This window comes from Amphibalanus amphitrite, unplaced genomic scaffold (genome assembly GCF_019059575.1).
Source record: "Amphibalanus amphitrite isolate SeventyFive unplaced genomic scaffold, NRLGWU_Aamphi_draft 001127F_arrow, whole genome shotgun sequence".
Taxonomy (NCBI): domain Eukaryota; kingdom Metazoa; phylum Arthropoda; class Thecostraca; order Balanomorpha; family Balanidae; genus Amphibalanus; species Amphibalanus amphitrite.
The window spans coordinates 46464-68905 of NW_024882621.1; the positions used below are offsets into that span (position 1 = coordinate 46464).

At 48.3% G+C, this 22442-nt stretch overlaps 1 protein-coding gene across 5 annotated transcripts in view; it reads left to right on the forward strand.

Annotated features, from left to right (window-relative positions):
- LOC122370372 (hepatic leukemia factor-like) overlaps positions 1-22230 on the forward strand; it is a 60806-nt gene extending 38576 nt beyond the window's left edge. For 3 of the 5 annotated variants that reach the window (XM_043345913.1, XM_043345910.1, XM_043345912.1), the window contains exons 3-7: positions 13052-13152; positions 13428-13791; positions 14152-14315; positions 15948-16085; positions 19687-22230. In XM_043345913.1, the coding sequence (XP_043201848.1) occupies positions 13052-13152; positions 13428-13791; positions 14152-14315; positions 15948-16085; positions 19687-19773 (854 nt within the window). In that variant the 3' untranslated portion in view covers positions 19774-22230. The remainder of the gene's footprint in view (positions 1-13051; positions 13153-13427; positions 13792-14151; positions 14316-15947; positions 16086-19686) is intronic. The other 2 variants (XM_043345914.1, XM_043345911.1) reach the window with 1 other exon arrangement.
- Positions 22231-22442: the final 212 nt, after the last annotated feature.

Below are 22442 nucleotides of genomic sequence, written 5' to 3' on the forward strand. Positions count from 1 at the left end.
ATGCTCTTCGTCTCAAATTTATTCAAACAGCCAAATTTTAAGAGTTTAATAATATTACAAAGGTTTAATAAAACCTAAAATATGAATTCTATATCTTATTTCATGAGATTCATACACCCATGATCGTAGGTAAGCGGTAGTTTAGTTCACATTTGTATTCACTGATCATGTAACGGGTGGTCAGTATGAAACTGGACAAAATTTGCTTAAGCATAGCATCTCCAATAATGGACAGATTTTAATTATTTTTGGCAGGTGAATACTTCCAGTTATTTTATATTAACAGCTCAGATTTCAACTTTCTGCTATTCACTAGTAGAAAACATTGCGCCGGTAAGTCAGCAAGCGTTCCGGGACCTGTTCGCGCAAGTTTTTGAAAATAACGCAAATTACAAAAATGCTACCATTATGCGTCACATTACGCCATAGGATTTCACCAGATCTTAAGAATATCTGATCATCGATAAGTTCTGAGGAATTGCAGATGTTTTGCATGGTGGGCACGGCAAGATCACCAAGAAAATGCCCATTCAGCTCCGGAAGAAACAAACCGGTGCCGTCACCGAACAGTTGGGGCTCTCCCAGTGATCTCTGGGAACTTGGGAAGAAATTTTGGAATTTTCAAAACGTATGACCAATTAATATGTCCGGAAGCAGGAATCAGGTACAGAAATAGGATAAAGGTGACGGAGGCACAATTTCGTACACAGCAAAACCGCCTGTGCCGTATGTCACAGGGTCCAATGCAGGATAGCAAAAACATGGAGGTGTATATGGACGATGAATCTGATTTCACCTGTAGTGGCAGCAAAATGCCTTCCATTGCCGAATTTTACACCTCAGCTGGTGGAGACATTATTCCACATGTGGATCTCACCTTCGCTTTCGACCTGGGAGCAAGTACCCACCCGAGATGCCCGTCTGGCTTGCCATGAGTCCGAGGGGCTCGCGCGTCCAGTTACTTGCCGAGCACAGGCAATGAAACGGGCGAACTGTGCTATGAAAAGTGTTTGAATGGCGTGTTGTTACCACTTATTGAGTCTCAGAACACAGAGCATGATGCTCTGTTAGGTTCCGACCTTGCAACAATCACAGTACGCGCGCTAGAACACGAAACTTCTTGAGGAGGCTGGGGTGCCTGAAATAGCACGTGACATGAACCCGCCAGGTACCCCTCAGATTTAGCCCATTGAGGATCTGTGGGGGCTCATCAAACAGAAAGTGTATAAGGGAAGGTGGCAGGTCAGCTGAGACGCACAATTGAAGCAGATAATCCAGCAGGCCATCCGTCAAATCGACCCGGAGGTGCCGCGAAAGACCATTGGCGGGGCTGCCAGCGCGCGTGCGCTTGGCGGCTGACAGAGGTCCAGTGTCACACATCCATTAGGGCGAGCGTGATCACAACAAAATAATGGCACGGTAACGCGATTTTCGTTGCTTTCGCTTGAAAACTTTTGACATAGTAACAATTCAAACTTTGTCCAGTTTCATACTGACCACCCGTTATATCTAAAAAGAGTGATAACTAAAAGAGGAACAAAAAGTGATAAGGTTCGCTTTGTGGATACACGTTTCCTTCCCGTCATCGATTATAGTCGGATTTTTTAGGCTTATCGGATCACTTAAAGTGCACAACATGATACGGCACGAGACACGCTATATGGAATGAACAGAAAGTCAAAAAGGAAAATCAACAGCAAGGTAATATTTTCTTGAATATTTTCACCTAGCAAGTGCTGAAAGTATCGAGGCTTCACGTGCGCTTTTCATTTAAGTTTTTTTAAGCGATTAGACAGGCTTAACAAATCCGACTATAGTTATCTTGAGCTTTAATTACTGTAGCATGTGATTTGTATGGTATGAAGTTTCTCTTTTAATATCACCGCTATCGTCTTTGCCATAGTGTGTATTTTTTTTTCTGGCAAATTAGTGTGAACCAGCAGCCTGAACAGCATGTTCTCTGAGAAAGACCACTTTCCGAAAATTCCAATATCTGAGCGACTAAAACTGAATCTGACCAAAACTGGGTCTCACAGGCGCGATCCTCGGCTGACGCTCCAACAATCCCTGTAAGCTAGATCTCTAAAATCGGCAGAGTACCAGAAAATCACGGGGTAAGCAGACTTTCGCACGCTTCAATGCAATGACGGGCTGTTTCGTGTACATGGCAAGCTAAAAAATTAACTAGTTTAGTTATGCTGTCAATATAGCGCCCGCTCTAGCTCTAGATCATGACTCACGGGGAATACCTATATACCTATCTACCTATACCTACCTACCTACCTACTAACGTACCTATTCGCGAAGATTCGCTAAAAGCTGTTCGAATATTGAGGTCAAAGACCTACAAGACTAACTTTTGCTGTTCAACTCTTGGCAAGGCTTGGAGCTCGGTGCTTGAAATGTGGAAGACAGTTGAAATAAAATTAATTCATTGTAGCCTGCTTGCCACTCTGGGCATCCGCTTTACCCTTGCTTTAACCTTCCAGGCGGTGGGGGGGGGGGCATTTTTTTGCCCCCCCCCTTAGTTTTTTCAATATATCTCGAGAACCGCTGCGCCGATCGTCACCAAACTTTCAGTACCCTCCCGGGAGCAGCTAGCGCACATGGTGACCAAAAATTTTTCCAAAGGCTATGATAGGTTGGCCGCTAATGACGTCAGAGTGACGTAATTTTTGCCATTTTCGACCCAAACAAAGGTTTCGCGGGAAGAGCTGTCAGGCCTACAGCTTTAGAGATACAGAAAAATGTTTCAAACATAAAAGGTGTGAAATCAAAAGGGCTACAAAACTGCTATTTCGGTTTTTCGAATTTTTTGGATTTTGACCCCCAAAAATAAAAAATAGATTTTTTGATTATAATAGCCAAAAAATAAAAAAAAATTGAATTTCGAAAAAAACCGGAATATATGTGATAGTCCCTACTGCCTTCTATCTACATACCAAATTTGAGATCGATACCTCTTTTTTTGGCCAAGTTATAGCGAAAAAACTGTTCAAAATTGATGACGTCAAATTTTCAAACTCAATTTTTAGCAATTCTAGACCTCGTAGCGCAAAACAAAGACCACCATTAGACTCCCCGTGACGAGCTGCATCGAATCGATACCCATTTTATGCAAAAATATCAACTTTGAAATTTGACCTTTTTTGACCTGACCTTGACCTGACCTCCAACAGAACGTGACCTAAACCGTACCTGATGGTCTTATAACCAAAGCCATTGAGTTGGAAATGAAAAACTGGCCATAAAACATGCATAGCATAACCTTAGTAAAGTTGGGCTCATGTGGTGACCCTTGGTTACCTTTGGTGACCTGACCTGTGACCTGACCTGGTATGACCAGTGACCTCTAATAGCAACATATGTACTAGACAACTGACGCCTTATCGCTGATTTTCGACAAAATGCGTTTTACTCGGTGTTATAGCGCTTTCCCTAGAAGCCCCGTGAACGGTGAAATATTTTATCTTTGACCTGATCTGTGACGTCATCGGTGACCCCGAGGTCAATGAAATTTGGTTTCCTTCGACAAATTTGACGGGCTATCGAACGCCGTTCGAATTTTCCGGATCCGTCCAGTAGTTTCGGAGATACGGGGGGGGGGCAAAAAAATGCCCCCCCCCCCACCGCGCGGAAGGTGGCTGGTAGGCCCACCGCCTGCCGGGTTAACGTAACGCTTTTGAACTAAATATACCTACCTAAATGTTGTATGTTTAAAATTGATGGCAACTTTAACATTCAACCAATCACTTAGGTAGTTGGCCAAATGTTTTAATTGCAAAATTTTATTTCACATATTTTAAAAAGAATCATTTCTTTACGCAAATAGGATGAAAGAAGCCAGAAGGCATTAAACGAATTTTAAATGCAGCTTTTTGAGTTCCAGATTTTACAGCATTGGCGATATTTCAGACGATAAACGAGCCGTATATTTACTTTTCTATGGGCATTACAAGTAGGTACAGTCTGTCTTGAAAGTACCGCAGCATGGGCTGCGGCGGCCCGGCGAACTAAAGGTCGGGAGCTCGGTGGTTTGAGAGCCCCAGAGCACGTGACGGCAGCGAGCCAGGAGAGAGTGACCGGGCAGGTCGCGTGGGGTGCCGCTCTCCCTTACTCTTTCCACCCCGCTGCGGCGCCTGTCGCCCGGGGGCACGGGCCGTCTACGAGCATGAGTGGAGAACTTGACCGGCCCGGCCGATCCCCCGGTGGCCGGATCACCCTTGGAACCGTTTTATTCTCGACGAAAAGACAGACGTAGCCAATCTAAAGGATGAGCGCGACTGCTTGCATTGTTATCAGAACATGACACATATTGAACAATAAGTTACGATCATGGAACGGAACAGAATAAATGTAATAAAACTGAAGTAAGGATGTGAATAACAACACAGAACAATGCCAACGTAGTAGTTTTGTCGAAAATCTCAGAACTATGGGTTAAAATCTGATCGACTGATCCAGTAACTTAGGATAAGGTAATTTCTTTCGGATTTATTTATGCGAGATAAAAAAGAAATTCCATTCTCACCACCCTTGTTGAGATTGAAACACGAAAAGCGAAAGCCAATGGAAGTAAGATGGAATGGAAACCTTTTGCGGCTTTTGCTCATAACTAAAGGAAGCCAAAGCATACCTATCCTACACTTGGGTGTTTTTCGTCTTCTTTTCTTCCATCTCATTACAAGTATAAATTATAATCACTATCATGCCAAAAAAAAAACGTTTCGAACCATTCAAACTATAGACAACCAATGGCTGCTACATAAAAAACATCACAAAATAACTAGCCCATTATACTTCTTTGTTTCCTATCCATAAAACTTGCAGGCAAATATTTTCTTTTTACGATCGAATGGCCAAGCCATTGTTCGTAGCGCCTACTTCCAGGTAGAGGATACGATCACTTTGATAATTGTATACCAAACACGAGTTATGCGGATTTATGCGGGAGGTCACTGAGATAATGGGTATTAACAGGTAGCGGCATATTAACCCTCGCCGGCAAAGGGGGGGGGGGGTTGATGCAACCCCCCTAAGGTTTTTCGCGAATAACTCGCGTAAAAAACGGCCTATCGCGACGAAACTTACAGTATCCTCGCATTGATCAATTTTACACCTACCCTGAAAAATTTCATGACCCTGACCCAAATGACCTTTGACCTGTGACCTCTTTTCCGAGACCATGTTTGGCCGGAATCGCGATTCGGCGTATGTCGGCTCGCATTAGCCGCGCGTTTGCAAGCTTTTCGTGGTTTCAAACGTTCAAACATGTGATTTGATGTTGCTCCCATACATGAGGGTGGGTGTCAAGGTCACCTGAAGGTCAGGTCAGGTCATTGACCTTTGGTGACCTCGGGTGACCTCGGTTCACTTTTTCGAGTTTTACATGTTTCTAGGCTAGTTTTTGGAGCTGAATTCGAATTTAGCAACCATTTGAACATTTATGAAGTAGTTTTGGTGCCTTCATAACATGTTACGAAGCTGTCAGAGGCGGTTGACACGTATTACGAATACCCGTCACAACCCCTACCGGTTGACCTGACCTGACTCTCTCTCTCTCTCCCTCCCTCTCTTTCCCTCTGTCTCTGTCTCTGTCTCTGTCTCTGTCTCTGTCTCTCTCTTTCTCTCTCTCTCTCTCTCTCTCTCTCTCTCTCTCTCTCTCTCTCTCTCTCTCTCTCTCTCTCTCTCTCTCTCTCTCTCTCTCCCTCTCCCTCCATAAGATGCTGAAAATTTTAGCAGACTCCAACAAATGTTGCAGAGTCTAGCTACCAAAGCAGTCCGGGAGAGTTGCGTCCATCCCCGTACCGGCAAGTGATACGTTTAGCTTATGGCAGTGCACTGGTCCGGAGTCAGAGTCGGAGTCGGAGCCGATCAGCAGGCCGAAGTCAGATTTAGAGTTGCAGTCGGAACAGCGCCGTCGCGACTCAGAACCTCTTTTCTTTATATTTTCGGCTTCAAAGTAGCTGGCTAGATTTATTACTTAACAAAGCAGGCTCTCTGCACACTGCTGCGTTGGAGGGGGGCGGGGCTGCGACATCCCTCCACCCATACCTGATAGGGGAAGCCGGGGGAAGCCCGGGAGCGGGGGAAGCCCGGCCACCCCGTTTCCGGCTAAATTATTCACAATAAAATGTTCAACTGTTTGTCCTTTCAGCGTGGCAGCTAAGGTAACGCCAGCAAAAAAGTTAAGGCTGACAAAAATTGCATATTGTTAAAGTTATAGCGCAAAAATGATATTTTAAGGGTTTTTAGCTAAAAAGTGAGATATCTTGCACTGTTAATGTTATACCATACAGTGCTAATATTTATACGAATGTTATGTAAGGACCGTTTAAGTGTTTGTAGTGAGGGGTGACGAGGCAGGCTGGCTTAAGTATGACATTTTTTCGAATATCGCTGTTCTAAAATAAAAATTAGCACATTGGGGTAACCCCGGGCGAGTGGCCAAGCTCACCCCCAACCGAGAGCAATGCCACTAAACCACTGTTTTCCATGAGATAATAGGTACTGAGCAGGTTTGGTTTACACCTAGATCAAAGATAAATTTCGAAAATAAACATGTTATCATAGACAAAGCCAGTCATGTCACTTAAGGTCAACTAGGGTCAAACTACGTTTTTGCAGATAACGCGACAGACAATGTAGCTAGAGCTTCAAAAATGGTGTCGTTGTGTTCTTCTTCATCAGCCGAGTCGAATGACATGCAATATGATGCATTAAGGTAAAAATAAAAATAAATTTTAAGGAATTTTGAAATACACATTTTTTGTCAATTTTGCATCACGATTTTCATCGACCTGTACTGTATATGTAGTAGACGCTAGCTAAAATACCAGTAGTGACATAAACTATAAGATGTCCAGAGCTAATCAGTACCTTGATAGGTATTTCACTTTCCGTTAATATTTGGAAAACACATAATGGTTTCATCCACTCGTTGTAAAGCGCTGGGGAGGTGGCCGGCGTTACCCCTATGCCGGGCTTACCCCAGAAAAATCAACACTTTTTTAAAACTCGATTTTCTCAACCTTATACTTATTCCACGAAACCGATTTTTTGGGAAAACACGGCCAATGAACTTAGCTAGCTAGCAGGATATCAACATTTTATACATCACGTATGGTATGTAATAAAAATGAAAAAGAGCTTACTATGCCGGGCTTCCCCCGGCTTCCCCTAAGTGATTTTAAATCTTTTCTTAACACTTGTGAGGGCGGAATGAATCAGACCCAGATCTTTCAAGGTCGGGTCACTTAGATTACGTTGTAGTGTCCTAGCCTCAGAAAAAGTTATAATGTTCGCCGGCACTGAATAATGCTCGAGAGATCAGCGATTGACCCGAGATCTTAACCTTCAAACTTACAGGAAGAGTTCAAACCGATGCGTCCCTCACGGCTTTTTCACGAATAACTCGCGTAAAAAGCGACCGACCGACCGACCACGACAAAACTTTCAATATCTTCGAATTGATCAATGTTATATCTTCCCTAAAAATATGACCCTGAACCCAATGGCCTTTGACCTGTAACCTCTTTCTCGATACTATGTATGTCAGGCCAAGATGCCGATTCCATGCATGTCAGCGCATATCATCTACGCGTTTTCAGGCATTTTGTGATTGGAAACATCAGGTCCCAGCAGGTGAAATGATCAGGGCCGACCTGATCATTTTACATGGCCGATCAGGAGCCGAACGGCTGTAAGGCGGGTTCCTACGGACCATTTCCATCAGTAGACGCTATAAAGCGGCCAATACTGGGAATGTTAAAAGTAGTTACCAGTCACTGTGTCTCGTAACCACAGTTTTTTGGAAGCCCTAGCTTAATCTGAGCCAAACGACGGAGGCCGCACCCGCTGCCCTCTGGCCGAGTTACATGTGTAACACGTTAATGTCTGGCGAGGCTCGAACAGGAAGCATCAATTTCCATTTATCAAAACTTTCATGTCAGGAAAAGAATTACTACGCTTAGCTGGTGTCTCTGTATAAGTATTCATAAAACAGCGCCTTGTCTGCCGCCCTGCCAGCACCGAGAGCCCGCTCACTAGCGCCCATCCCTCTCCTCCCTCCTCCCCCCCCCCCCCAAGGGTCAGGCGATCCAGTGGCCCTCAAACCTGACCGCCCTCCGCTGCGCCGGCCCACCAGCGCCACTCTGCCATGCTGCGGTACTTTCAAGACAGACTGTACAGTAGGGGAGAGTGGGGTGGGTTGTATCAGTTTTTACTCCGAGACCCATAACCTCGTAACTATCCGTGATAAACTCATTATTTCCATACTATCTCCTTCCTTGATTCTTCTGCTTTTTTGTGCAAAGTAACTTTTCCGCTACCTCTACCAGTTTTTCTTCTACGGTCTGCCGAGTAGAACGATGTTTTTGGTACAACTTGCCCCATGGCTTGGGTGAGTTGTATCACATGGTGGGGTAATTTGTATCACTAGGTATTTCACGTTTCAGGGAGTGTGCTTGCTACTGGTTTTGAACATAACAACAACATTAAATGGGGTTAATACAATGTATATGCTCAAAGGCTTCACTTTTATTAGACCAAACTTAGGTCAATGCAATCCGAACGAAACATCGAAACGAACGAAACATCAACAGACTAGATGCAAAAGTGGCCCGTTAAGAGCAAAGAAGCCAACACATTGTGCCGAAATGGAACGAGTATTGACTAGCTACCTACAAACGCGAGACAGGGCTTAGCTTTCGCGATCAAAAGCAACATGCCCATACATACATACATGTTACAACATAGGTACCCCACCCGGCTCTGATACAACATGTACCTCGCCGCCATCTTGGAAAAAACATCCTCGTGCTCAAAAACAGCGGACAGCTGGTGAAATCCTTTTTCATTCACGCAGCCTTAGAACCTACCCTCACCACCGCTACGGAGATCTTTCAAATTCGTGCACATCTAAATGCCCAAAACACACATTTTCTTGCAACTCATTTTTTTAGAAGGACATTAAAAAAACATAAAATCGGCTCTCATCTCGAGACGCGTCCACCCAGCCACACGACAGAACAGGGAAAGATGGCGCCCGGAAAACCTCGTTGGCTGGTCGTGTCACGAGCGCTATCTATTGGATAAGTTTGGCACAATTCGCCCTGATACAACTTGGACATGATACAACTCTCCCCGCTCTCCCCTACAGGTAAAGTGAAAATGACAGCATTTTTTATCCGTATTTGAAAAATGACACTTTTCAACTAAATACTCGAAATGTATGGTTTGTAGACATGCTTGATATCATAAATTATTAAAAATCACGTTTAATCACGTTTAATGGATATTTCATATGCAGATAGCAGCCATGGAATATGTCTTATAAGATCGCGTCTGAATCCTCGTGAAAACCCTAATTGGGCTAAGACGATTGCAATTTGTTTACAGTGAATTCGTACCAATGCTTATCATTCCTAGTATCACGTTTTGCGGCTAAAAAACGAAATTGCAGGCCCCAAATTTCGCCGATAGACTCGATTCCTTTTAGCCTGAGCAGATATCTTTGAAGGTAAGTAACTAATAACTAAAGCCACACTTGCCTGATTTATTTCTTACTTGCCTAGGCTAAAAAAGGCAAAAATGAATAATGGTGTGAGATTTAAGACAGGCGTAATGTGGTTAAAATTTAATTGTTTGACTCAACCACCAGTCAATATTATACGTTTATATTCAATGAAGACCCAGCTTAGGGGTGAATTATTTTATCTAAATATTACCATCCACGAGTCCCTGACAATTAGATCCAAGCCAGGTAGGTACATACAGGGTGTCCCATAAGTTCGTTCTCACCTAAATTTTACGTTTTTAGGCTCTCTTGCTTAAAGGCACGCTGAAATTGGTTCGTTACTGAGCTTCCGTGGTTGCCATGGCTAGTAGAAATATGCTCCACAGTAACTAATTTCTGTAGACAAAATAGTTTTTGCTAGAGAGCCCGTTTCCTACACAGACGGCTAACGCCGCAACATAGAGGTCTCCAATACGGGTACGTCTCGGTATTTAGTCAGCACGTGACCATTCGCGACGATTGAGGGTGATTGAGGCCTACCAGTCTGTAGACAATGTCCATCGCTAACTGGACGCACAGTCAGCAAGTGACACCGATGATTTGTCGGGAGTCAATCATTGCAAGTTTATCCTCTTTTTTGTCAGCTCTCAGGAGTGAGCCATGTGGCCAAAACTGTGTAGCGCCAAAGTGGCCATCAAAAAGGTCAAAGGGTTAGAAAGTTGGTAAGAGGACTTTTCAGGATGGATTACCAGCTGTCTAAAATTGTTCTTACGGGGTACATAACTCAAGGTGACTTAAGCTTTGCTTACCGGAGGGCTCAAAACAGTCAAAAACGTCTTAAAATGGCCAAACATGAGTTTCGTTATGCCTGAGGCTAAAAAACTAAAGGGCTGAGGACATCAACCAGGTCATCTGGACTAACTAGTCCACGCTCGAGATGAAACACCCGTCCAAACCCGAAAACAACCCCATAAGGGCGAAGGAGGAGGCCTCCGTTTCGTCCCGTTATGTTCCTATGCGAAAGGCCAAGATCACGGTATTGTGGGGTTATAGGCGTCCAGACGCTGACCAGGTTGCGGTTGGTGTCCCAGAAACAGGTTTGGGAAGCATAATGCTTTTCCAAGAAAATCTAGGAGGAGTTTCAGCCCTCAAGCTGAACTCGAACCGCGAGTATGAACACATTTATAGAGGAGAAAATGGCATCCGAGAGGTCGTAGGCCCATCTTCAGGCAAGACAGTGCATCAGTGCACAGGCCAAGCAAAGCTTAAAAGCGGTGGAAGGAGACTGTGACAGGCGTTTGTGGCAAGACCACATGCCAGGCACCTCATCGGATCAAAATTTCATAAAAAAATTGTTGGTTATGCTGAAATTTAGGCTCGTCGAAGCGTAGCGCTGTTCCAGCCTCGAGGAGCTCACGGCGCATGTCAAGTCAGTCTGGGTTAACTTTAAGCCTGCTATGCAGCCAAACATGCCGGTTGGCATGCCGCAGCATGTGTTCATGTGTTTGCCTATTAAATGGGGAGCACATTGAGGGGTCATAAATATATCAAAACACAAAGTACTCTGTTTCACATGCAAATAAAATGTGAGAACGAACTTATGGGACACCCTGTACACTGCCAATCAAGCTCCACTTTGAAGCCGCTGTGTCCATCCAAAGCCAGTCCTGAATCTCCTCACAGCTGAACGGACAACGGTGCGTGCACGAACGAGGGAGTGCTCAGGCACACGCACTTTGATGCACGTACAACAAGCTGCGCCAAGAGGACGGGGGACGTCAGAACATAAAAGGGAGCGTCTGGACAAGAGGACGGTGCGCAGCTGAAAGGGAGGATGTCGCGAACCTGCGGCTGCACAGGAGACTGCGCCAGCCGGGAGGCATGAGCGGCACCGAGGCACCGAGGATCAATGTGGCAGTTGTATTACCAATATATACTCGGCAGTGAAGTTTGGTGTTTGTGAAAGTATGGCACAGAAAACCCGGCTGGCACTCAGATGGAAAGCTTGCAATGGTACCTAACCGGCTTGACTACGTTCGGCTATGAGGCTGCGGGCCGTTAAAACAACAAAATGTCGTGAAACTCGACAATCCTTTCTGCTTTCTGTTGACTGCATATTCGGCCAGTCACTCTTGAGTCTGAGGAGGATTAGGGACAGATTGATGCCATCTTCCAGTACCTACCCGATATCAATAAATATTTGTCTTTTTCCTCACATGGAAAGAGTACCTACTTATTATTTTATAATACGATTTTACTTTTAATAGTACAAAAACGCACAAGAAAGTAAAATCTGTCAGCTTAGTGTCTTGTGACTTTCGACATTTTTTTGGGAGTAGGTAGGACCCTAGGACATAGGTACCATTGTCTCCCCGCATCGATGCAATGCCTTTATGGATTCGCCACTGTAACCACCTTTAAACATGCGTTTAACGTGAAAAGTGTAATAAGTCCGGAAATCCAGGTTGCAACATTTAGTAAATTTGCTAATTGGTGACGTAAGTACGAAAATAAAAATTTAGCGTTTTTCAGCGCGTACTTATTGGTACGTGTTTTGCCTGAAGTCACAGATGCAGAAGACAGGTAACTATATAAGTCTGAGTGTATTTCTGTGACTGAAGTAGTATTTCTTTCAACAGATTTGTAAATATTATGCAAATTTTAACTTCATTAAGAAGTGAAATCAAGTGGCACGCAAGCAAACGTAGTTCTGTTATTTTTTTACCGCTATTTAGGTAGGTACAAATGCCTCAGATGTCAGCACAAATGAAGATGAGTTAGGTATGAAAAAGTCCTAAAGGATAAACGCCACAAATGCAGTCATCGGTTATATCCAAGGGTTGACCATTCGCTGACCATCAGCGGGTCGTTGTAACGTTGTCATTACCAGCGGAGGCCGAGACTGCATCATAACGAAATGTAAAAGCGAACCCTTCTCCCCGTATAGGTCCCTGTCGTGCCGTGAGACCTGGCAAGGACCGATGACCGCCTTAGGCCGCATAAGAACTGAGTTATAACGAGCATCAGACTGCCGCCGGGGCACCTTTCCGCCGCCACACGGCCCATTAGTTCCCATCCCAGCCGACTCACGGCCCATTGTTCTATATCTCAGCCCTAAGCCGGTTTAATAGTCCTTATACTGCCCGCCAGATTGCTTGTCATTCCACATTGCTAACCATTAGATGACCGATTTGTTGCCATTTGGACACTCGACTGATTGTTGAGTCTCATTCAGACACTCCATTTAGATGAGTGACAGTCGATGTGTCCTTACTTTTGACTGATTTGTAGGATGGCCGATCAGCTTTCAAGCACGGTCAGACGATTTATAAGATCAGTCCGTTATCAGTCTATATAGTGGCAATCGAATGGTCCGGTTGACCACCTTGGGCCGTCTAGCGACCGTTCTTCCTGCAGTATGTCACCAAGTTGGTTTGATAACTCGGCCATCTCTACAATCCACTAGTTTCTTCTTCCGAAGGATGATGACGTCTTCCATTTATACTCATTGTCTGTCTGTTCTTTCGCCGGCAGAGAAAGAGAAGAAGGATGGCGATCCCTGGCCCCCCGTGGATGCTCAGGCCGCCTTTCTGGGCCCCAGTCTGTGGGACTCGCAAAAGGATCAGCAGCTGAAGGTGAGTTGAGAAACATAAAAAGACTGAAAATTGAACGGTTTTTAGATAATTTGTCTCAAGCACATTCAGCGTAAAGAATTTAAATCTCCTAAGAACTAAGCGAGGACCTCTTTGCCCCAATACTGTAAATGGCATTTCTTGTTGATGAGATGAGGTCGGCAAATGGGATGTTTGGTGCTACCTTCGATATCGTTATCTTCCGAAGTAGCTACCAACAGACCAGCGTACTACAGCTGAGTGAAGCGTACGCCGTCCCCCGTCTGTGCTCTCCCCAGTACACAGACCTGGAGGATTTCCTTAACGAGGCAGACACCGTCTCGCAGCCGCGTTCCAGCCCGCCGCAGCGCGTGCCGGGCAGCCCGCCGCTGCAGGTGCCGCCGCCGCCGCCCCAGCAGTTCCCGCAGCACCTGCACCAGCAGCAGCTGCAGGAGCGGCCGTGGCCGGGCGCGCTGGGCCCGCCGGGCCACCACCAGCACCAGCCGCCGCGCCACCCGCAGCACCAGCAGCAGCACCATCACCAGCAGCAGCAGCAGCAGCATCAACACCCGCAGCAGCCGCACCCGCAGCAGCAGCACCCCAGCTGTCGTTTGAACGAGCACCGGGTGCCCGACCAGGCCGGTCGGGACCAGCTCAGAGCCGGTGAGTGACTCCCGGACAGTGATAGGCGCCCACCGGGGGCGGCCTGCCTGGCCGAAAGACGTAGCACTGTGATGTAACTCGATGATGGGTGGGCGTGAGACGCCTCAGCAACCGTTATTTGCACGCGCTGGGACGTCGGCCCACCCGCGCCTCAAGGGCCAAGGCCAGGTGACCTGGCCGGCCGGCCGGCCGTGGAGCCCTCGCGGTTCGCGCGGACGTCAAACGTTCAACCCTGGCCAGTGACTGATGTCATGCCATTTATGCAAGTCCTCTGTCCATTATTTACGACTGGAATGAGACGTTTGAGATTGAGAGTGTGCGTGACCTGTATGTGATCGTCGTGTACTCTGTGACCCCCAGGTGAGGAGGGCGGCGCCCCTCTCAAGGTCAAGGTCGAGTTCCAGGTGTCGCCCTCGGACCTGGCACTGGCCACGGTCCCTGGCACCCAGTTTGACCCTCAGACACACCAGTTTTCAGACGATGAGCTGAAGCCACAGGCTATCTGCAAAAAGTCGAAAAAGCAGGTGAGAACTGCGGGCCTTAGTTTTATGTCATGTAACTCAGGTGATTGGGAGAGGGTGCTGGCGGACTGGTAATTGTTCACACGCGTTTTTGCGTCTTGCACATGAATTAAAACTGCACATATAATAATTGTCGCGGGATATCCGTAAGGTGCTATCTCCTCAGGAGTAGTAAACGATTCGGCGTTGCTTTGGTGGCAGTCTCGACACCAAACGGTGGTCATTTGGGAATATGTAGAAGTCCTACAGGCTACAGAAATAACATTTAAAGTGACACCTATGTGGACATCGTATCCTAACGTTGTGCCGTTCAGACACAGAGATTGTGCTGCAGCTCATTCAATAGCACCGCGCTGTCGGCCCCCTAATCGACCGTTTCCCGGATCGCCAGGCGGCTGGCCGCAGCCACGAGGCCAGCTGTTCCGCAGCGTGCGTGTGCGGCCGCAACGGTGCAAACGCGCTTCCGTGCAACGGGTCGGGTCGGGTCGGGGCCGGGGGGGGGGGGGGGGGTCGACCCACTTGGCGTATATCTCTCGCCGGTGACGTCAGCGGGCCCTGTAGCAGCTCCAGCCGGTTGACCCCCGCGCTGCACTCTGACATAATCTCCGTAACCCGGCTGCAGACCCGAATGGATTGCGCAAGAACTAGCGAAAGCTTCGCTCGCTCATATGGTCCTTATCGCGAACTGATTTCACATCGTCCGTACATGTTGAGGCGAACGGTAGGAGACACGTGTAGGCTAGGATAATCATCGGTTGACCGTCAACGTTATGCAATCAAATCGCCTGTGCGATAACCGACCGTTTCCTGTCCCTGCAGAAATTCTATTACATAAAATGTTACATCATATTCTTTGTGCTCAAATTCTTTCGCATGATCTATGATAGTTGTAGCAATGTCATTATTGCCGCAGCGGCTGACCCGGATCTGCGCCAACGTCGAATTGAAATGCGTGACGGCTCATCACTAAAAAATCAATCATTTGTGCGTGACCCGGTTCGCGTTTCTTGTTGTCTTTGGATGCCTCCCTCGTCCACATATGTCTACTATCTGGCCAACTGATCTGCTGTCGCGCCAATCGTGCGGTCCGCCCATCGTCCATTGCCTTAGTAATTATTTACATTATTTCGCAACTCGCACACTGTGTTTGCCTGACACGCACTGCAGAGTCATGACCTTCACTTGACCTGAGATGACCTAGTTAACAAACGCAATTGAGGTTTAACTATGCGGGCAGATAGTTGTTGCCATCTCGGTCTATGCGGCTATGTGCGTTATACGACCCCCCCCCCCCCCGTTGTTACGCATTAGCTTATCCACGCAATCGCTGCCGGTTGACACCACATCGATACGGCGGGCGGAGGGGGATGTCAGAGCTGTGTCAGCGCGAGATGTCAGTTGTCAGGTCACATTGTGTGAGGCGTGTCAGCGGAGGTCAGGAGTGTCAGCGTCTGGGTGACGGTGTGTCAGGTGTGTCAACGGGAGATGTCAGTAGCCAGGTCACGGGATAGTGGCCGTGTCAGCTGTGTGAGGTGTGTCAATTGTGTCAGCTCAGTGTCAGTAGCTAGGTCATGGTGTGTCAAGTGCGTCACCGTTCGTGTCGGCTGTGTCACCGTTGTCTTTTCGCCGTTCCAGATCGTCCCCGACGAGCGGAAGGACCAGCGGTATTGGACGCGCCGCCAGCGAAACAACACGGCCGCCAAGCGCTCGCGCGACGCCCGCCGTCTCAAAGAGAACCAGATAGCGCTGCGGGCCAACTTCTTGGAGAAGGAGGTAGGTGGCCGCCGCCGACAGTGCAGTCCCTGGCCCTGACAGGCCTCGATTACGCAACGCTGAATGCTGCGCCAGGCCGACCTGATGAAAGACGGCCTTTCGCTGTAAAACGGTTCAGCTGTAACAGCGCTCCGCTTCATCACTGTTCTGCGCTTTTTGTAGGCTTATCCTGCTCTGCGCAGCTGTTCTCACATTTATTCCGCCGTGCGGTAATTGGTGCCTTACCTCGTATCCGCGCGCTTTTATCCCATAGTTTGCTGGAGATGAGATGCGTAATAATGTGCGTTATTTGAAGATGAGTTGAGCTATCAATTTTATTGTTGACGTGTTACATAACGAAAGTTCTGCTCGACTAGTAATTGGCACGACTTGTTCACCTTTTTATGCTCGGCCACGTCGGTCGCATAACTTCCTGAGCACCGGACGCGACGGGAGTTGAACAGATGAACGGGACAGATGAGCCACCTTTTCACGTTCAACACTGTGGCCTTGTCTGAACCCACTGAACTCTATAATGTGGAAGGCGCATCGGCCGCCAGATGGTGTCCAACGGTGCCGCCATGTTGCGCAGACCAGGAAGCGGCCGCCGCCTGTGTTGGGGAATAGGAAATTCGGGACCTCGATTTACGTTTGCGGTCGCTGCATCCGTTACATTCAAGCTATGTGGACACGGAACCCGGCATCTTACGCAGAATTGAGTGGAGAACAAGATGAAATCCTAAAAAATCCTCAGATACAAGGAACTAATACGTTAACCCGCGCACCGACGGGGGTCTGCGCCAACTTCGTACCGACGGGGGGGGGGGCGGATGACCGCCCCCCCCCCTGAGATCTCGAGAACGAAGCAAGATAGCGACAAGCGGTAAACGGCATCGGATACGCACGGCCAAGATCTACAATTTTTACTAAGGTCATTTTCAGGTCAGGTCAAAGATGACGTCACAGGGGTCGAAAAAGTCAAAATGGCGGCGCTAGATATGGAGAGAGTTTTTCTCGAATAACTTTCGAATTAGTCAAGATAGGAACAAACTAAGGGCATCATCGTGATCCTCTCGTCAATCCGCATCGAATGATATATATGTTGACCTCGAAAGGTCAAGGTCAAAGGTTGACCTCAGGTCACGTGACCTCGAGGTCATCATGTATATCATTCGATGCGTCTTGACGAGCTGAACACAATGAGACCATCCACGCGTCTGTATCTTGTTCCTGTACGGAGTTACTGGCCAAAAACCTTTGGTGACCTTTGATGACGTCACATGACCTCACAGCTGCCCAACAGCAAATCAGACCTCAAGGTAGTGAAGGTTGATCGTATATGAAGTCATGTATGGTATATGGGGCCATTCCGACCCGTTTTAGTGGTAAAAACAGGGAGTTGATTTTTCCCCCATTGACTTATAATGGGGAGGTCGCGAAATTGACCTGACCTTAGGTCACCGATATCAAAATTCCGAGATATACAAATTGTAGCTACTAATGACCTCATAATATCCTGCGAGTTTCAAAGGCCTCCGACATCTACTGTAGCTCTGGCACGGTGACAAAGTTGCAAAAAAGTGACTTGAGGTTGGGTCATTCAAAGTGACCTGGTGACCGGACCTTAAAAGGTAGGAGGTTCAAACTTGCACACCATGTGTAAAATTGATGAGGTTATAGTCATACCAAATTTCGCGGCGCTACGCGCCGCGGTTTTCCCGCTATTCGCGAAAAACCTCAGGGGGGGGGGCGGATATCCGCCCCCCCCCGTCGGTGCGCGGGTTAAACCCTTATAAGCCAATGGGGAAATATGAAAATTGCTATTTTGGCGCCGAGAATGATCTGAAACTATCTCAAGCATAGGTAGGTATAGAATCATGATTTCATGCACTCTTTGCAAGGTTCAATGCTTCATATTTGCATTGTTGCCCTTGCGTGACGTCATTTGTGACGTCATAAGGGTCACAATTTTTCTTCAATAACTCCCGATCAAATTGATCTAGCGAGTCGGGAAAGCCACCAATGGGCTCAGGAAGACCTGCCGAATCGAATGATATGCGACATGACCTCTTTCGACCAACTTCGTGACCTGGGGGTGCTGACCTGACCTTGACCTGAGGTCAACACCCTAAGTTGACCTGACCCGAACAAAAAGTATATCACTCGATGCGCCTGAGCTAGCTGAACACGATGATGCCAAAATCGCGGCTCTATGGCCATTTTTTGGCGGAGTTATTTACCAAAAATCGAACCCGTGCCTTAGATCACTTGACCTGACCTCAGAGGTCACCGGTTGACCTTAGACCCTTACAGCGGGTTCCTACTAGTCACTCTGCGTTATACTTTGCCGCATACGACCACTTTACCGCTTAATTCTAGTTTAACCCTATTAGTGGCAGGGGGGGGGGGTTGTTTTTATCCACCCCTCAGGTTTTTCGGGAATATCTCCGAAACCGCTGAAGCTACGATGCTGAAATTTTCTGACTTTTCCTAAAACTAAATTGGGCACATCCCCTGAAAATTTCAAGTTCATAACTTTACCAGGGGCGGCTCCAGAGCACTGGGAATTGGGGGGTCCTATTCGTGAAGCGAGTCATTTGGGCGAAGATCACGATGCTGCACCAGTTTTACGAACAGTGAATGAAAGGTATCATGTGATAACATATACAGTTATTGTGCATCCTCTTTTGACACGTTTTTGCTATAATAGGCGGATCCAGGCGTCCAAAAAGGGGGGTTATGTTTTACCTCCCAACATAGGTGCCCTGACACCGCCTATGCATGACCAATACAATTGTAGTCGTTCTCTCATAAGAAAATTGTAACATAACAAGACCATTACCACCCTTTTTAGAAACAGTACCAACAAAAACCTTATTTACTATACTTTTTGTGTACCCCCAATCTCAATGATCTGTATCCGCCTATGATTTTTGAAAATGCATATTTCTAGGATCCATGTGAATTCCTGGTTCATTCTCTATCGATCGGCAAAAGTTGCGTTAAGATTGGTTCAGAAACCTGGCCGTCATAAACAGTCTAAAATGTATCTGCAATTTGCCCGTTTTTACCCCCCTCTACCCCCCCCCCCCTATTGACATTTTTTAATTTTTATTTTTTAGAAATGTAGATCACGTTGAGCGAAATCGAATGCCGTTTGAATTTTGAAAATCGGCCCGTTAGATCTCGAGATATTAAGAGGGGGGGTCGTAAACAGCCCCCCTGCCACTAATAGGGGTAGCCAGGAGCCTGCCACTAATAGGGTTAATTAGCGGCGCATTAACGAGGTGGGTTCAATCAACCCCCTCGGCCGGGGCAAATGTAGGTCCGGCGAGTGAATTTGAGGAATTCTGAAGATACGATCGTGTTCCCCACTCAATTCTACGTAAGATGCCGGGTTCCGTATCTACGTAGCTTGAACGTAACGGATACGGCGGCCGCAAACGTAAATCGAGGTCCCGAATTCCCTATTCCTAAACACAGGCGGCAGTCGGTTCCTGGTCTGCGCAATATGGCCGCCATCGTTAGACACTACGGCCAATAGGGTTGAAGCGGCAGTGCTCCCCTGTGTCTGGACCTGACTTTGTGTGACAATAACCTGACCGGTCGCCCCTGCCATCAGAACGCCGCCCTCCGAGAAGTAATGGACGAGCTGAACAGGAAGAACCAGGAGCTGAAGGCACGGGTAGAGAACTGCCACTGCCGCTAGACGCGGCCGGCAGCGGACAGGCGACCGAATCGGCACTCACACGATCCCGCACGCTCCAGAGAGCCCCGATGGGCCTCTCTCCGTCTCACTCTCTGCTACTCTCTGTCTACCTGCAACCCAGCCAGTGTTCACCACCGCGCGCGGCCAACGAACTCCGCTCACTGCAAAATCGCGTTCCGTGGAAAGAAAGTGCTCTGCTGTTGTAATAAATAAACCAATCTTTCGGACCCGGCGTACATCAATGTAGTTGAAGGCATTTGGAACGACCCTAGGGCACTGGTTTAGCTGATTGAGATTAGTACCCTAACCATACGCTACATTTACAAATGTAACGCCGTTTAAGTTCGCACGCATACTACTTTGGCATATCAGTCTTAGGCGCCGTGAATCAATAGCGGAGGATTGCAGATTGTCTTCATAGGTCTCGGTGATTCTAAACAATCAAATTTTGTACCCTGTCTTTCGCATGTCCGTGGGCCTTAACCCCAGAGGGTGTCATCTGTAATGTTCCTTACTTGTACGGGAACCACTGAAGTCGTCACTAAGAGGAGAGGTTTGCTTGCAGTTTGTTTCGGTTGGGTGTGCTTTACTGCCATGTAGGTGTAGGGTTTCACAGCTAGCTTTCCGCATAGTGTCAAACGGGTAACATAAGCAATGTTTGCGGATTAGAAGTGAACGGGTTCGGGAAATATCCAGTTAGAAGTAAGAGTTTATTCTTGTATCGGTAGCATAAGTCAAACATTGTATCACTGACGTCGCGTTAGTGTGCAACCAAAGTCGCGTCAAACGCTTTATTATAGTTAAGGAGGACGGTGTCGAAGGGCGGCTCTGAGCCCGCGCCGGTGGGGTGTTGCGGGGGTTGAGGCGGGTGCCGTGACCACTCTGTCCCGCCGGCTCCACTGGGCCGCGGACCGCGGTAGCTGTGGCCGGCGGCAGGGACGGCGGCCGGCGCCCTCACCGTCCCACTCCCACCGGCTCCGGCCAGGACCGAGCCTTCGGCGGCGAGACCATGTGATTTCTCTGTGGTTCCCGGCGCAGTCCCCACAAAATGTATTTTAAAACGGGACCGCCTCATCTTGTTACCAATGTCGACATACATGTCGTCGGGTGTAAAACGGTGTCATTTGCCGGCGGCAATTCGTGTGCACTAGAATAGTTGCGTTGGTGGGTGCTTAGGTTATGATTAGTATTAAGAAGTCATCATCCATGGTCCTGTCTAGCCTGCCACAAACACTTGTGAGCAGCTACTAATGAATACCTGCCAGACTGTTCCAAGGAGCTAGTTATTACGGCCATAATTTAGATGTTAAACCAAGGACACCAGTGGATGATGACTGTATCTGGTTGTTCGATGTTGCTCAAGCAGGCATCGGTACCTTGCTGCTTCTCTGTTGCTTTCCTTCTTGTAGCTGTGCTGTCACGGGAAACCAGGCTTAGGTGGCGGTGGGTCGCGGGTCAATAAAAGACATTGGGAAAAAGGCTTCACCTTTGGCTCAATTTCACCAAATCAGAACATCATGCCTGACCACCAGTGTCGGGTACTAGCTGACTCGACCCGCTCCGCCGACCTGCGGCGGCGGGGCGTGACCTGCCGACCTGACCTGCTGTTGACCTGACCCGGCACGGCTGTCGACCAATGAGACGCGGCGCGGCGGTGTCGGCGCGGCCGGTGGGGGCTGTGTCCTGCTGTTGGCCCCGCCAGCCGGCTCTGTACGGCCAGCAGGAGCCGCCTGGGCGTGTGTGTCACGGTGTGTGTGCACACTGCACGGGCGTGCAGGTTGTTGTGTGTCGTGTCAGCTGCTACTACAGTTTGCCACATGTTGTGGACGTGTGGGACCCCACCAGCACACCTGAGGGCAAACTAGGACACTCCCTTTGGCCAGGGAACCAGACAGGAACCAGGGAAACACCGGGTCAGAACCAGGGAACCCCTTCCGTGCCAGAATCCTACCGGGTTGGGACCTGGGAACCACAAGATCAGAAAAGGATCGGGTCAGCACCAGGGAATCACTGGGCCAGAACCAGGGAACCAACGGGTAAGAACCAGGGAATTACCGGGTCGAAATCAGGAAACCACTGGGCCAGAATCAAGGAACCTCCCGGACGGAACCAACGGGGACCACCGGACCAGGGCCAGTTTTCTGAACCAGGGCCAAAGAGACCACCAGACCGGGCCAGAGGAGACCAGCACACCGGGGCCAGAGGGGCCGCCAGACCAGTGTCGAAACCGCAGGAGACCACCAGTCACACACTGCTGGGGCCGGGTGTTCCGGCAGTCCACCTCCACCGCCCGGGTTCCTGTACCCCGAGGTCGGGTCACCGGGTAACCCAGCTGTCTGGTGGCGCGCCCTCCCTCCTCCGGCGGCGGCCGGCTGCTCCCCGCTCAATATGTCGTGCAGTCTGTGTGGTGTCGGTGGTCGGCGCTCTCGCCCAGTGAAATACACGCCGTGTGAAGCCGCCGAGAGTGTCAGACGGAGCCAGTCACCCGGAACTGAGTCCGACTTCCTCCGAGGGGAACTGCGCCACACCGGGCGCCGGGGGCAGAACGAGCTGAGAGGCTCCAACTCCGGCCGAGAGCCGGGAGCCGCCGATAGGCAAATGTGGGAGAGGAGACGCTACCGGGGCCACATGCGCTATTAGTTGAAAGATACGAGTTACAGTGATGAATA